The following is a 16192-nucleotide window of genomic DNA, read 5'->3' as shown; positions in this document are numbered from 1 at the left end:
ACCGTTGTCACGCGTTCTTGCTGCATTACTGTTGAATCAGAACCAGAACCAGAGATGACCAGCGCGGGGAAACCAGAACCAAAGATGACCAGCGCGGGGAAACCAGAACCAAAGATGACCAGCGGGGGGAAACCAGAACCAAAGATGACCAGCGGGGGGAAACCAGAACCAAAGATGACGAGCGGGGAAACCAGAACCAAAGATGACCAGCGGGGGGAAACCAGAACCAAAGATGACCAGCGGGGGGAAACCAGAACCAAAGATGACCAGCGGGGGGAAACCAGAACCAAAGATGACAAGCACGGGGGGAAACCAGAACCAAAGATGAGCAGCGGGGAAACCAGAACCAAAGATGACCAGCGGGGAAACCAGAACCAAAGATGACGAGCGCGGGGAAACCAGAACCAAAGATGACCAGCGGGGGAAACCAGAACCAAAGATGACCAGCGGGGGGGTGAGCGAGCGCTCATCATCGCGCTCTGAAGGCTTCAGACAGGAACGAGATGCGAAGCTTCTAAACAAGTCAAGCGCTGTTTGAGGAACGTTGCTCTGCTGATTCCAGCTTCCGGAGCGACGTGTGCACGGCCCCGTGTGCTGTCGTGCCTCCGCGAGCAGGTGGTGTTTTTCCTCTCACTCCAGGAGGCTCCTCAAACAAAGAGCTTTTAGCGTCTACTTATCAATCTCCGCTGCGACACAGCTAACAGCTGGGCGGAGGGCGGGCGGCGGGGCGGGGAGGGTACGGCATAAACAGCCGTGCATGGACGTGCACGTGCCTGGCGAGAGGCGGCTGGTCCCTGTTTATGTGCACGGGGATACAGGTGAGGTGGAGGAGGCGCAGGTGGAGGACGGAGCAGCTTCTGAGATGATTTATCGTTTCTGTTCACGTGCTTTAGTGACATATGGATAAGCCGCGCTGCATAATTAATCACAAATGAGATAATTAGACATCAGATAATACCGACGATCGATCCGGCGCCACTTTAAAATACTAAAAGGATTTTTTTTTTAAAGAGACGGAAGGTGAGACGCGTTATGATGTATTTCATAGTGACACTGAAGGAGACGCGGAGGATGGATCCTCACCCCAAATTGAGATTCTTGGTGACGATATAGAGGAATAATATCGAGCAAAACAGGCCAATCACTGTCAGAGACGGAGGCAATAGCGCTGCTTTTGTCTCTCAGACTAAGGTAGAGTTGGGGAGGGGGCGCCGATGATCATCATGGGGTAGTTAAGTCCATCAGTGACGAGTCAGGAGCAGTTGTAAATCCCACCTGTGACAGGTGAGACTGAAGCCGTGCGCTGAGTGATGGGCTGAGATCCAGTCAGATCCATCCACATCAAAGCCCTGGGCCTCCTCTTCCTCCCTGCTTGGGCTCTCTGAGGAAGCTCAGGAATCACAGCTATCACTCTTACACCCCCCCCCCCCCTGCCATTTGTTCCTGCTTTCATTATCTCCACGGTGGAGGGAGGGGGGAGAGACGGGTGAGGAAAAAAACACAGGAAGAGGGGAGAGTGGAGAGGTCTGAAGAGGTTTTCAAATCCAGTGAAGCCTGTCATATTACAAAAACATGTCGCTTTAAACTAAATGTGAAATATCAGTAATTGAAGCCATAAATCCACTGTTGTGCCCCCCCCCCCGCTATCCTCACCCCTCCTCCCTCTCACTTGCTCTCCTTATTTTGTAACCGTGCTTTTTGATGAGCAGTAAATTGGAAATTATTTTGCGTTGTAATGCTGCCCTGAAACGTCTTCCCATTACCAGGCGTCAGTCAGCGCTGACAGCGGAATTACTCAACTGTCAATCTGGCCGTCAAAGGTGGGGGCGGGCCTTGGGGGGGGGGGATCAGTGGGAGGATGCCAGGTCCATCTTAATGCTTCAGATGTGCTTTAAGAGATAAAACGAGGAATTTAGCCACCGACGTTCACTTCCCGCACGTTCTTATCTGTGCCTGTGTGTGTGTGTGTGTGTGTGTGTGTGTGTGTGTAGGGGTCGTTGATTGTTTTGCATGGCGCAGGCTCCATTTAGCGAGGGCAACAGCAAATTAACCATAATTGCAGATAAGGGAAAAAAAGAGGGGGATGTATGGAATCAAGCAAATGGAATGATTTCTTTTGTATGGCATTCATAGTCTGACCCCAGTGTTACGCAATGTGTGTGTGTGTGTGTGTGTGTGGGGGGGGGGGGGCACAGCTCTGTTCTCGTTAGCGTATAAATGCAGTAATATAACCTAAAAATAAATGCAAATCAACGTCAGATGACGATCTCGCTAGATTATGTAGTTCTGTAATGATGAATAAATGATGGCAGCAGCGGGCTAGCTTCCATGCTACATCCGTAAGGCTACAATGCTACAATGCTAACTGCGTGTTGTTGCGATGTGTCTGTAATGAGTGTTGCAGTATGTAGGGAAAAGAGAGAGAGAGGGAGAGTGAGACCTCCTTTATTGCTCAATGCTAAATTAATTGCACCAATTATTCACAGAAAGAGTTGTCTGGTGGCGGCCTTCGGGGGGGGGAGGCCCTGACCGCTCTCCCTCATTTTTAATTGGCTGTCCTGTTGAATAATTGATTGGAGCAAATGTGAAATGGATGGGAAGGGCCAAGTGTCTTTCATCACGACGGTCCGGGCCGCTCTGACAGCCGGCCACAAACAAACTCTGCTGCTCTCTGCAATAAACAAACAGCGTGCGGGCGAATTCGGGGTAACGGACGGACGCGGCGGCGTGGAGGAAGACGCCCGCCGAGGGAAGAAACCGCCAACGCAGGACGGCAGAAAAACTAACACTGGCAGGGCAGAGATCAGGGAGGGCGGAGTGTTAACAGTGAGTAAACACATCCTGCAAGTGCTGAGGTGGAAGATTTGCATATTTGTAATGTCAGTGACACAACACACACACACACACACACACACACACACACACACTGACGAAGGCTCTGATGTCATCGGCGGGGAAGAAGAAAAAAAAACTATTTAAAAAACATTCATGAATTTCTCATCTTCAGAATTCATAATATGGTTTATAAATGTACGATGCATGTGTACTTACTATGTCACAAACACACGCACACACACCAACACGCACGACAATCCCCTTGGTAATCAGAGGCTATTAACTCCCGGCTCTCTCGCAGCAAAACAGATGTAAGATTCATGAGTCCCTGCCTGTGACTGTTGTCTTTGCCACAGGCTAGTAAAGAAACAATTAGTGCAGAGCTAGCCTCACTGTCCGCCACAATCAATAGTCCCTGATGGTCTTCTAAGCCTATTGAGCGCCGCCCGCTCCTCTCCCTGACCCCTCATCTGTAGCAGCCAGCAGCCGCTCCAGTCCACCTACCTGGACCTTGAGGGGGGGTTAGAGGGTTAAAGGAGCCCTGATCTGAGCAAACAAGCGTTTGCTACTACTGTCTGCCTCAGGGCAGCGTCGACATGCAGAGGGTAGTGGTAGAGGGGCTAACATGTGTGATGGGCTGTCGGCCGTGTGGCTTAGCATGGGTGCTAATGCTAACCACTGCGCATCAATCCTGAAGCACTTCTTTATTTTTATGTTAATCTACAGCTGCTTCGAATCCCATTCTCGCTCAATATTCTGTTGTGTCTTTGCAGATGTGTGTGCGTGTTCATGTGCGTGTGTGTGTGTGTGTGTGCGTGCCTTGTGCCAGGCAACTCACACACCATCTTGTACCAATCATTTCAGTTAACAGCAGCCTTAGTGGCACAGACACAATCTGCTGATGTTACAGTAATTGTCTGAGCTGGTGTTTGTGTCCTGACAACCCACCCCCCCCCATCCCCCCTCACATGTACTAACATCTGGACCGGTCCGACTTGCTGCTCCCCAGCCTGCTGTGATGAGTTTCTCCTGCACGCTGAAGAGGAGGAGGAGGAGGAGGAGGAGGAGGAGGAAGGCAACAATGATGGAAGGGAAGGTTAAGGCAGAGGTAGCAAAGCAGCTGTACGGATGAAGGGGTGGGCAGCGGTAAACAGGTGTCACGCCCACTCCCCGACTGGCAGGCTGGCAGCGTGGCCCCCGCCCTGACCACCCACCCCACCCACGCAATGGAGGAGTCCTGGAGGTAGTGAGAAGAGCACCCCTCCCTCACCTTTACCAACCCAACTCCCACCACCCTCCTCCTGCTCCGGCGGCACAAGAGCCACAGCTCAATCACACACACACACACACACACACACACACACACACACACACACACACACACACACACACACACACACGCCTGTGAATATTCATAAAGACATGCACAAAAACACTTTTACTGCGCTGCCATGGGACCAAGTTTTACAACCGTTTCTACGATATAACAACTGAACTTTTGTCTGACCAACAAGGTTAATTAGAAGTTGTTGCCTTCTGATTTTGTAACACAAGTTCTTCAGAGCAACTTGCAAGATAATACAAGTTCTATACTGTGTCTACTATATGTGTAATAATAATAAAGGAATACACACAGTGGAATCAAAACATTATTTTATGTAAAAGCTCCGATTAAATACTTCTTCCTACTATATTTACTGTCGTATTTGTTATTGTGAAGATAAAAAATGTTGTAATTTAATAATACAGGCAAAGAGAGATGTGATAATTATTATTGTTTTTAAATTCTACTGTATATGAAGGTGGTAATTTGTTCTCATTACTGTTGCCACGGCCAACATTAGCAATTTATTTTTAAAGTTATAATGTAAAATGCATCTGTGTATGTAGTCCTGCAGGTCAACACATGCTCGAAGTACTGTGATGCTCCGGAAAGAAGCTAGTGGCTCATATCATGCTGAAGATGATGGGTGGATGAGGGATGGATGGGTTAATGGATGGATGGATGGATGGATGGGTGGATGAGGGATGGATGGATGGATGATGGATGAGGGATGGATGGGTGGATGGATGGATGGATGGATGAGGGATGGATGGGTGGATGGATGGATGGATGATGGATGAGGGATGGCTGGCTGGCTGGATGGGTGAGTGGGTGGGTGGTGGCTGTGGGTGGCTGGCTGGATGGCTGGGTGGATGGCTAGGTGGCTGCGGGATGGCTGGATGGCTGGCTGGATGCTGGATGGCTGGGTGAGTGGTGCTCGTGGGTGGCTGGCTGGTTGGGGGGTGGTGCTGGCTGGCTGGATGGTGGATGGATGGATGGATGGATGGGTGGATGGATGGATGGATGGATGGGTGGATGGATGGATGGATGATGGATGGATGGGTTAATGGATGGATGGAGGATGGATGGATGGGTGGATGAGGGATGGATGGATGGATGGATGAGTGGGTGGGTGGATGGATGAGTGGGTGGATGGATGGATGAGGGGTGGGGGGGGATGAATGAGGGATGGATGGATGGGTGGATGGATGAGTGGGTGGATGGATGAGTGGATGGGATGCTGGGTGGATGGATGGATGGATGAGGGATGGATGGATGGATGGATGAGGGATGGATGGATGGGTGAGTGGATGGATGAGTGGGTGGATGGATGGATGGATGGAGGATGGGTGGATGGAGGGTGGATGGATGGATGGATGAGGGATGGATGGATGGATGGGTGGATGGATGGATGACGGATGGATGGATGGATGGAGAGGGATGGATGGATGGATGGATGAGGGGTGGATGGATGGATGGATGAGGGATGGATGGATGGGTGGATGGATGGATGAGGGAGCGATGGATGGATGGATGGATGAGGGATGGATGGATGGATGAGGATGGATGATGGATGGATGAGGGATGGATGGATGGTGGATGGATGGGGGGGGGTGGGTGGATGGATGAGTGGGTGGATGGATGGATGGATGGATGATGGATGAGGGATGGATGGATGGATGGATGGGTGGATGGATGGATGGATGGATGAGTGGGTGGGTGGGATGGAGGGTGGATGGATGGGGGATGGATGGATGGATGGATGGATGGATGAGGGATGGATGGATGGATGGATGAGGATGGATGGATGGATGGATGGATGAGGGATGGATGGATGGATGGATGGATGAGGGATGGATGGATGAGGGATGGATGGATGAGGGATGGATGGAAGGCCATTTGAAATGCTTCTCTTTAGCTCTCCAGGTTGTGTTTATTCCCGGTTGTGTTTATTCCCGTTGTGTTTATTCCAGGTTGTGTTTATTCCAGGTTGTGTTTATTCCCGGTTGTGTTTATTCCCGGTTGTGTTTATTCCAGGTTGTGTTTATTCCCGGTTGTGTGTTTTCCCGGTTGTGTTTATTCCAGGTTGTGCTTCACGCTTCATGCTAACAACTGAAGCAGCAGCACAGTCGTGCAGCTCAGAAAGTCAGTGTTGGTTGGTTTGGTTAAGATGATTGATATCAAGATAATTACATGTTGCACTATGATCTTTGTGTAATTATATCGTTAAGCAGTTCATTTTATTGATTTTTTTAAACATTTTGCCTGACAAATATCAGTAGTTTAGCTAACTTTACAGACTATAAATGACAGTTTATCGGTCCATAATTAAATGTGTCATCCCGGTGACACAGAGAAGACAAAATAGCTCTTTCGTTTTAGTGATGCAGTCGGAGGCAAATATGAATTAATTTATTAAAAGGCGTGTGAATGAAAGCCGAGGTTGAGCACTAAGTGTAACTCTGTGGGAGCAGGTAAATGGATGAGCTCATCGTTCATCAGAATCAGCCATCCAATATTCTAATTCCTCCATTTATTGCTCCCACCTGTGTGGTGCAGGTACATGTGTTCCCCCCACCTCCCTGCCCTCATCCCTTCCCTACATCCCTCCGTCGCCGTGGTGAGAAGGGCAGTAATTACTCTGGTGTCAGCGTTGCTTGGTGTGACTCCTCCCCCGGCAAGGGGCGGCGGGCATCCATAACCCATCGTCCTGCCACGGGGTAAACGCCGGACCATCCATCACGCGCCCACTTGACAAATACCTTCCATAATAGAAGTTTATTTTTATGGGAGGCTGAATCAAGGACTTTCCCATGCATACAAAAACGTGTCAGAATTATTTATGGCCTGTGCTGAGATGCACAATATGTCATATCAAAGTCCCATCCCGCCTGGCGGCGCCGCCGCGAGCCGCCGGCGCTCGGCCTGTCGATATCTCTGCTTGCTATCAATAATGTGGAACACCGCCACGATAAGCCCGGGGATGAGGAGGTCATACTTGTCACACGGGCGCGCACACGTGAGCGCGGCCCCAAATGCAAATCGACGGAAAAGACGACATTTCGGAGGCGTGTGGAATTAATTCCGCGCGCTCTGGCACGTGAACACAACAGCTTCCTTCTTTTACCTTCGGCGGCTCCTCGGAGGATAAAACAATTACCTAAAAACAAAGCTGCGCTCGACCCGGCGCGGCGAGCTGGCCTGGGGAGCGCCGCGTGTCAATCACCATCAGCAGCGAGGTCAGATCAAAACAAAATGGTTCGGAGGCGTGTTTGTGCAAAGCGGAATAATCTCTGACGATATATACGAGGGAGGGGGGGGGCAACTTAAAGGAAATCCCTACACTGCAACGAGGACGCGCGAGAGCTGTCAGTCAGCCTGAGTGGCACCCCCCCCAGAAAAACAGCAATAAATTGGGTTTCCTGATAAGACCTCGGTATCGCCAGCGCAACGTCTGACCAAAAAAGAGAGGGGGGGGGGGGACGAGCTGCTTTTCCGTAGGCCACTTGAGTTCTGTCAATCACCGTGACTGACAGGTCCACGTGCCGCCAGTGGAGAGAGCGACAGAGGGAGAAAATAGATTAATGTACGGAGGAAGTAGCAGTGGGAGAGGAATGAGAAGAAAGGGGGGGGGGCGGCATTAAGCCAGGCTGGGAGAAAATGAATAAATATGATAAATATGATAATTGAAATGATGAGATTTCCGTACTTGGTATTGGATTCTGCAACGTGCCCAAAGGGATTAGTGCTTCATTCACTGTCACTTTCAGCCTTCGCTCTGCCGCACATACGGACGGACGCACGGAACGTGCACATGCTCCCGACACGGGACGAAGACAGGAAGGTGAGAGCAAAAGGTCGCAGGTGAGTCGGTCGCGAGCGTTTGAATAAAGCAGAAGGAGCCCCCCCCCCCCCCCCCCCCCCCGACAGGAGGAATAAACACGGAAAAACTGCATCAGTAGCAGCGGGAGAACTTTGTCCTGTGAAGACACAAAGATGTATGGCCCAGGAGAGATAGTAGCAACAGTAAATGATTACCTTTTTACAAACTGGGCTGTTGTAAGAAAATGCGGAGGGGGGGGGATTATCAATTCAGCCGCCCAGTGAAGATAGCATTTCTGCAGCCGCGGCGAGGCTGATCCCTATCTGGAGAGGAGCCTGAATCTGTATTCCACTGTGGGTCCGAGAGAGAGAGACCTGTGTGTGTGTGTGTGTGTGTGTGTGTGCACGCGGTAGTGAGAGAAACATCTGTTAAGACCTCTTCTGCCTGCAGGCCCAGCTATGACAGAGCTGAGATCTATTTTCTTCCACCCGCAAACAGAAAGACACGCGTGCACGTGTGCGTGTGCAGGCATCGATACCTGTGAAGTTCTTTTATAGGTGCATACGCTCGGTCCTGGGGGGGGGGCAGGAACTATACGATCGGAGATTAAGTTCGGCGGGTGTGTGTGTGTGTGTGCGCGCGCCAGGCTGAGATTGTTGCGTTAGAAGTCGGAGACGCTGACAGATGACATGTACACACACTCTCCTGAACAACACGCTTGTCTGATAGCAGTCAAACAAGAGCAGGAGACAGACAGCAGACAGGCTGGCGAACAGACAGAGAGACAGAGGGAGCCGCCGGCCCGGAGTCACAGCGCTCCCTCTCAGCACATGAGACGCACAGACACAAACACATGGCAGCAGAAGAAAGAGGAGCCGGGCAGGAAGACGCGCTGACAGATACAAGAGAAGGAGCAGCCTCGCCAATCCTGGGGTTTTCACTTAAAGAGAGGGCAGGAATGATGCGCCGCTGCTTTTAAACCACCATTATTGATGTGTTCTGTGATCTATGACAGAACAAAAGCTTACTCTGAGGAATGCAAATCAGCTCTTTGGGTGATTAAAGTGAAATTATGGAATTTATTACGGATAATTGGGATTGTTTCCGGCTCTGAAATTCGCTGAAAAATGTGCAAACGGTTTCTTCTTTGTTGTTTCTGCTCCTGGTTTCTTAATGTGACATAAAAATCTGAGGAAAACATCAAAGCTTTTCGGTAAAAAGGGGACAACTTCAAAAATATCTATATCCAGGACAGCGAATGAGTGATTTGAATCCGACACACTGACATTACAGTGGAAAACTGGAATTCACACAATCCCAAAGTGGGCCCTTTGGCTCCTAAATTCTACGTGTCTGGCAGAGACTGGGGACAACAAAGTGGGTAAATTAACAAAATAAAACAGATCCTGCAGCTCCTCATGCAGTGGGAGCCCGTGGAGCTCAGCAGCTTCCCAAACGGTGTTCTGGAATTTTAAGGCGGCCTGTCCAGAGCCTCGTCTCATCAAAACCATACTGCAGAGCCCTGTTTCAGAAACACAAAAGTGCCCCCCCCCCATCCTCCTTTCACTCTGGCGTTTCCCCCCTGCAGGTGTCAGAAGAGATTTCATGGCCTGTGCGTACGTGCACGTTTGCCACGCCCCCTTTTTGAGCGCTAATTTACCGTTTTACGTTTAATCTCCTCGTGAGTGGCTTTGCTCGCCCTTTAATTGGGCCGACACACACGCCTCCACCGCCACCGCCCTGTTTCTTACCCCATACTGACACACACCTCCTGTACATACATGCACAAACACTCATACACACACACACACACACACACACACACTAAAGTAGGGCCTCTTCCCACTCTGGTTCCCTCAGCTGTAGCAGACAGGACAGAGGGAGCGAGGAGGGAAAAAAGAGGAAGAAAGTGAAAGATTCTGTACATGCGGGGACAGAAGGAGGCGCAGGCGGTGAAGGCGTTCATCTTTGAACTACCCCCCCGTTTCAACTCTATTTGTCAAGTTAAAGCGGCGCTAAGCCTCATCACATTTTGGCAGCAATGAGACAGATGTTTGGGTTTTTCAATTTGAGAAATTTCCTCGGCCCTGAATTTCCTACCTAGATGTCGGAGATACGAGCGCTCCAGGAGGGAGGGAAATCCCCCTCCATCGTGAGGTAGATGGGAAACTGATGAGATGCTTTTGGCGCGAAAAGGAATTTAATCAATCCCAAAATAAACTTCTGCAAACTGGAGTTGGAGTTTATTCTGCCTCTTTCTTAAATTTCTGTTTTTTCTTAAGGAAACGCAGATTTACCCAAACAAAACCGGCCAATGCAGGCTGAAATACAATAACAGCAGCGGTGATGGTGGCTTGTTATGTTGGCAATAAGAGGGCACTTAATTGGGGTCTGATAGTCTAATAGGCAGCCCCTCTGATTACCAACTCTGCACATTGGCTTAAATTAGCCCACTGATGAGCAGCCAGGGGATTCAATTATGCTTGGGGAGAAATAAGGGGCCCTAATAGGACACTGTATCAGGAAACATGGGACTGGGTTGGGCTTAAGCGCCGATAATTGGTTGTTTAGTTGGGAAAGTTGAGCCTGCTGGTAATTAGCAATGCGGAGACGTTGGTAGAGTCACAAATCAGACAACACGCAGACACTAGAAAGACAAAGGTGTCCTTGGAACCGGAACAGCAGCAAAGGTCAAGGCGCGATCTCAGAAGTGTGCTGCAGCCAATGAGGGCACAGAATGGGATGAAACACATTGGCCATGTCCACTCCGGATTCTTTTCAACTTTAAAATCTTCTTTCAACAGCACAGCCTGCAGGTTGATGCTGGAAATGTCCCCGCTGCAGGAAGACTCAACCAGAGCTGAATAATGGATGAGTCTTTATGGGAGCCGGCGGCCTGTCTGGGCCCATATTCGCCGTCCCGTACAGGAAGGACGGGCCTGCCCGCGTGCATCCCCAGCATGCATCACTCACAGGGGGTGTCAACAGTGTGGGACCTCTGCGCGTCTGGGTAAACAGACACGTTTCCTTCCTCTTTGTTGGGTTTTTGGGATGAAACCCACCTCTAGGTGGGAGAACGAAGGAAGAAGTGTGATGAACGCAGCCAGTTGGAGGAGCTTTCACGCTCGTCGGAGCAGGACATTATTCCGGAAACGGCTGCCTGCTCAGCTCCGACCGGCCCCGCGTTTGGTTTACATGCAACCAACAGTGTCTCGCTCACCGAAACCACTTAACCACCCACTCCCCCCCCCCATTTTCACGTCCCCAAGGACACGCTGGCATTGAACAGCTGCTTCTCAAATATGCGACTTTAACTAAAAAACTCACTGTATCCACGTGGATAGAAAAAAGGAGGGAAGCGCTCAGTAACTACTAAAGACCCAGAGATGTGATCCCAACGTGAGCCGCTGTCCCGACAGGTCCTTCAGGAGGGAATTCGCCAATTAACACCCTGACGCCGGCCTGGGACAGTTTTCAAGTCCGTACATGCAGGGTTGCCAGTTATTCTGTCAGGTCTGGGAAGAAAAACAGACACGAAGAGGTCGGAACAACAACAACACGGGCGCCGAAAGCACGCCGTCCAACGCCAAAGCCTTAGTTTGAAAGCTGCACCTGACCAGGAGGAGTGGGTCAGCAGCAGGATGCTCACGGCACCATCAGAGCACGTTAATCACACTTCACATCGTACTGAACAGAACGGCTTTTTTTCCTTTCATTAAGGCCCATCATGTAACGGCAACATATGGGAGGCGACACAGAGACGCGGGTTCATCAGCGGCGCTGACGACTTGATGTCCTATAGGTGTTTTTTCTCCTCAAAGAACTGTGGTGCTTTTGTTTTTTTTTCTCACATATTTTCCCCACCAAGTGTCACATATAACACGTTGTTATTAGAAGCAGATGTTGATTTTATCACCGGTGTCTGTGGCTTCTTTCACAACGTCGACACAATGTCATGTGCGCTGGGATACCAGGACACATTTGCATGACATACACACCTGTCTCCCCCCCCCCCCCCCCCTTCATCAGAACACACCACTGTAATGCAACACGCGAGTGAAACTCGGGAGAGTAATGTTTCATTATGTGAAGAACAGAAGGTGAAAGCGGGAGGGAGGGGAGGCGCGGAGATGCATAACTTAAGTAAAAGCCATCCAAAGCCATATTTGTTTACAGATTTCTTTAATAAAGTAAGAAAAATGCAAACAAATGAATTTGCCCGTGGTTGTAAGTGTGTATTAAGATCATCACTTACAAGGCCACATCTCCTCCAGCCCTCTACGGCTGCCATCCATCATGCATTATTAAGGAAAATAGAATCTGCATTAAGCAGCAACAACGCCTCCAAGAAATTTATTTCTTTATTTTTAAAGCTTTTTAGGCACTAAACAGCACATCCAAGTACTCTGGCCCAGTTAGCTAATTACAAAGCATTTGATCCCTTCGCCCCAAGGATGTGCAATTATGACCTCGCCTGAAAATTAAGGAAATATTTCACAATTAAGTATAGTGGGGTGAAGATGCTGAGACAAAGCGGATGGCGACATCACCTCATCTGCATGTGTGTGCATGTGTGTGTGCGCGCGTGTGTGTGTGTGTGCATGTGTGTGCATGTGTGTGTGCGTGTGTGTGTGTGTGTGCGCTGTGTTCTCCTCACCTCCTAAGCACTTTCCAGCTCACTCTTTGTTAGGGAAACAGCAAAGACAGAGAAAGATTAGGCGATTATCCCGGGCCTCTCCTGTCACGGAGCATTTCTAACATTTTAACTGCAAAAAAAGTTGTAGTTGTGGGATAATTTAGCAAAGTTGCTCAGCTCCCCGGTACCTGTGGCTCCACCTCTGCAGCACTGCTATCTATACCTAGATCGCAGAAGGCGCCGCCGCCTCTTTCTGACATATCTCGCTGCAGATCGCATGAGGAAGACAATTGCCATTATCGTTTTATTAAAATGTGTCCTATCAGCAATATTTTCCCCTCAGCCTTCCTCCACTTCTGCCTCCAACTCTAATCATCATTCTCCTCCATTACTCGCCGGGTCTAATTCCCTCTCTTTCTTCGTTTGCAAAGGACCTCTGCTTTCATCCTTGAGAAGGGCTTTAATTCCAAGCGCGACGCTGAATAAAGAGGGAGGATGGGGGGAGCGAGCAGGGGGAGCAGGAGCGTGATACGGAGAGCTGCGGCGGAGACGTTCGGGTGTCAATCAATCGCGGCGCAAGCAGCTGCAAAGGGGCCGTGACTGGGGTGCGTTTGATCTGTGTCTTTCAAAGGGGGAACTGCGGGAAGGCCCATCACGGATGATTTTGCTCTCGCTGCTGGCCCCGGTGCCACTCTGACAGAGAGCAATCACAAGCAGGTTAATTCAACATCTACCTTCCTAATCTTTTTTCCCCCTGTCTCTCCTTTTGGTCTCGTTCTGTCTACTTAGATGAAACACTGCTCTTTCCACCGCCGCCCCCAACCTCTCCTCTTTCTCTTTTGAAAGAAAGAGAGATCACAAGTGTACTTTCAATGCCTTCTCCAAACCACCGATAATTTGATTGCTTCCGTCTTAATTACGTCAAAAGGGCGGCAGACTTTTCTGGGTTCCCGCTGTTGCATGTTTATATAATCTAACCGCAAAGTAGAACTATGAGAGCGGATGCAGTGCACAGAAAATCTACTTTATGTTCACAACACACCTTAAAAACAGACTTTTAAAAAAAAAAATCAGGCCTGACAGAGGAGGACTTGTGACCGATTCACACAATCGAGGCTGCACACACTAAACACAGACTCACACACACAATCACACACTTCTTTCTCTACTTAGTTTAACTTGTGTTTTCAGTCTCAACACATTACTGGAAATAAAGCAAGAAAATGAATCCGTAACGCTGTTATTTGCCAAAGGTCAGCCGGTGCATGAGGACAAAAACAGGTGAGGAAAATCAAGAGGTTAAAGGGCAAGAAGAAGCAAAAGTGCCTGCACTGGCTTAAGGTGAGAGGCTCCAGGGAGGAGAGGCCTGGAAGGGTGGCTGCAGAGGTCAGAGATTGGTCCTTGGATATGAAACATAAGAATTAACTCAATAATAAATCTGTTTGGGAAATACACTTCTTGGAGTCAGCACAAAGATACTTTCAATAGGAAATAAAGCACTGAGCCACCAGAACATTGCGCAGTAATGTCCCCGCTGCTCTTTTCCACGTGAAGCCTTTCCGTACAACTCTGCTGCTTTTATTTAAGGTCAAAGGCATAACAGGATAAAGGCTATCTTCTCTGCTCCTCTGAAGGACGAGCACTCCGCCGATTGGATTTGGTGGCCTTGAAGGACAAAGGAAGAACACCGCGATACAAAGGAACCAATAGAGGAGGGACAAGATTTCATCTGTCTCTGTGGCCTGAGTGATTGGCGGGGATGGATGGACCAACAATCTGAGCTCTGCCTCTTTGTGGCTGGCTGCCCCCCATCAGTGCTGAATAGCAGGTCTCGGTCCAGGGACAAAAACGACATATCTAAAGCAGTAACGGAGCGTCATTTGGACCAAACTACACAAAAGAGCAGAGGAATAGAGGGAATGTGATCCTCGCAACTACCACCAAAGTGCCCTCAGGCAAAGCAGTTGGGAGGGTTTTCTATAGTGCCTCCGTGAGGCAGAAAAGAATTTTAAAATAACGTTAAAACCAAAACAGAAAAAAGGTAGTGACGGTGTCCTAGAAACATAATCAGGAGTGTTTTGCTAGCCTGTTAGTGAACAAACCCACAGAGGTGCTGGTGTTGAGTTCAGGCTCTTCACTCAAAGGAAAAGACCTTCATTGATAACTCTGAAGTGGGATCTTGGGAGTCATGCTGTCATTTAGCTATATTCATGCTAATAGAACATTTGATTTAAGCACATTTTCATTCATTTCTGTCCCTGCCAAGGTTAAAATGACAAGTCTGGAGTTGTTTTAAGGCCACGGGGCTCTACTCAGACACAGAAGATAAAATATTCTCTTTACATCACCACACTCTTGACAAAGTTCATGAGTGGCGCCGGTGTGACTTGAAGACACGTTTTACCTGCGTGGAGGTAGGCCAGATCTGGATTCTCAATATCCGCGTGGTTTTCCTTCAGGTGGTTGCGGAACTCCATGGGAGAGTTGGTGCCAAAGGTGCATTTCGGACAGTTGTACATCTTCACACCCTCGTGTTTGCCTGTGTGGAGGATGTGCTTCCGGATGTTCTCAGCACAGTTTGATCTGTGACAAAAGCAAAGAAAGTGGCGTGAAGATCTTGCAATGACTAGCAATGCACTCGTGCACGCACGCACACGCACACACACACACACACACAACACACACACACACACACACACACACACACACAGGGCTCTCTGGAGCTCAGGGAGCAGCCATGTTTGGACAGAGTTGGAAAATGTTTGTTCCATAAATACGCCTCTGCGAAACAGGCCAAGACCCACCAAGCGGCTAAAGGCCGCTTTTACCAAAACAACAAATATTTACACACTCCACATTTTTGATAGTCTGTCATGCTCACACGCATAATTAGATATTTTCCTTCCCATGGTTGGGCTTGTGGTGTAATGTTTCTGGAAGTAGGAGCATGATGCTCAATGTAAAACATCTGAGATAAGTCTGAGGACATCTGTTATGAATTATGCATCTGCTGCAGCCGTATGAAAGGTCCACGTCCTGTGTGTGTGTGTGTGTGTGTGTGTGTGTGTGTGTGCGAGTGGGTGCGATTGGTCAGATAGGGCAGTCCAGAGATGGAGTTACTCTGGGTGTAGCATGTAATGATGTCACACACCGGACTGATTAATGATGTTGCCCGACCTGCTTCCAGGCTCTATCTGTACCTGCCTGCAGACACACAAACATGCACACGCGGTACGTATGCACAGTAGCCATAACAGCTGGGAAAGCAACTATTTTTAAATCTCTGCTGTGATTGTCGGGGTGCGAATATACAGACACATCAGCAAACACCTCTGTGTTACGGCTGGAGCATAAACAGAATGCAGCACGGAGGGAAATGGGCAGTGCAGAACCCAGTTTCAAACACACACATTAACACACCATCATGTGTTGATGGATGGGGCACTCATGCTCAGTTTGGACCTGACATTCTCGGACAGTATAATACGCAATTACTCTCCCTTATCACCTTGGCCAGGACAATAAAGCCTCACGGTACCATAGCTCACACCAGCCAAGGAGAGAATTTGTTTTC

General features: G+C 49.2%; 1 protein-coding gene across 2 annotated transcripts in view; it reads right to left on the bottom strand.

The window, feature by feature from the left end:
- The window catches only part of znf407 (zinc finger protein 407), a 104842-nt gene that overhangs the window by 12954 nt on the left and 75696 nt on the right, over positions 1-16192 (bottom strand). For both annotated transcript variants that reach the window (XR_008952314.1, XM_057044922.1), the window contains exon 9: positions 15023-15201. Coding sequence is in view for 1 of the 2 variants with exons in the window: in XM_057044922.1 (XP_056900902.1) it covers positions 15023-15201 (179 nt within the window). In the remaining variant the exon portion in view is untranslated. The remainder of the gene's footprint in view (positions 1-15022; positions 15202-16192) is intronic.

The sequence above is a fragment of the Takifugu flavidus genome, chromosome 10 (genome assembly GCF_003711565.1).
Source record: "Takifugu flavidus isolate HTHZ2018 chromosome 10, ASM371156v2, whole genome shotgun sequence".
In the NCBI taxonomy this organism is placed as follows: domain Eukaryota; kingdom Metazoa; phylum Chordata; class Actinopteri; order Tetraodontiformes; family Tetraodontidae; genus Takifugu; species Takifugu flavidus.
Note: the sequence above shows the minus strand (reverse complement) of the source record. Positions and strands in the feature narration are given on the sequence as shown.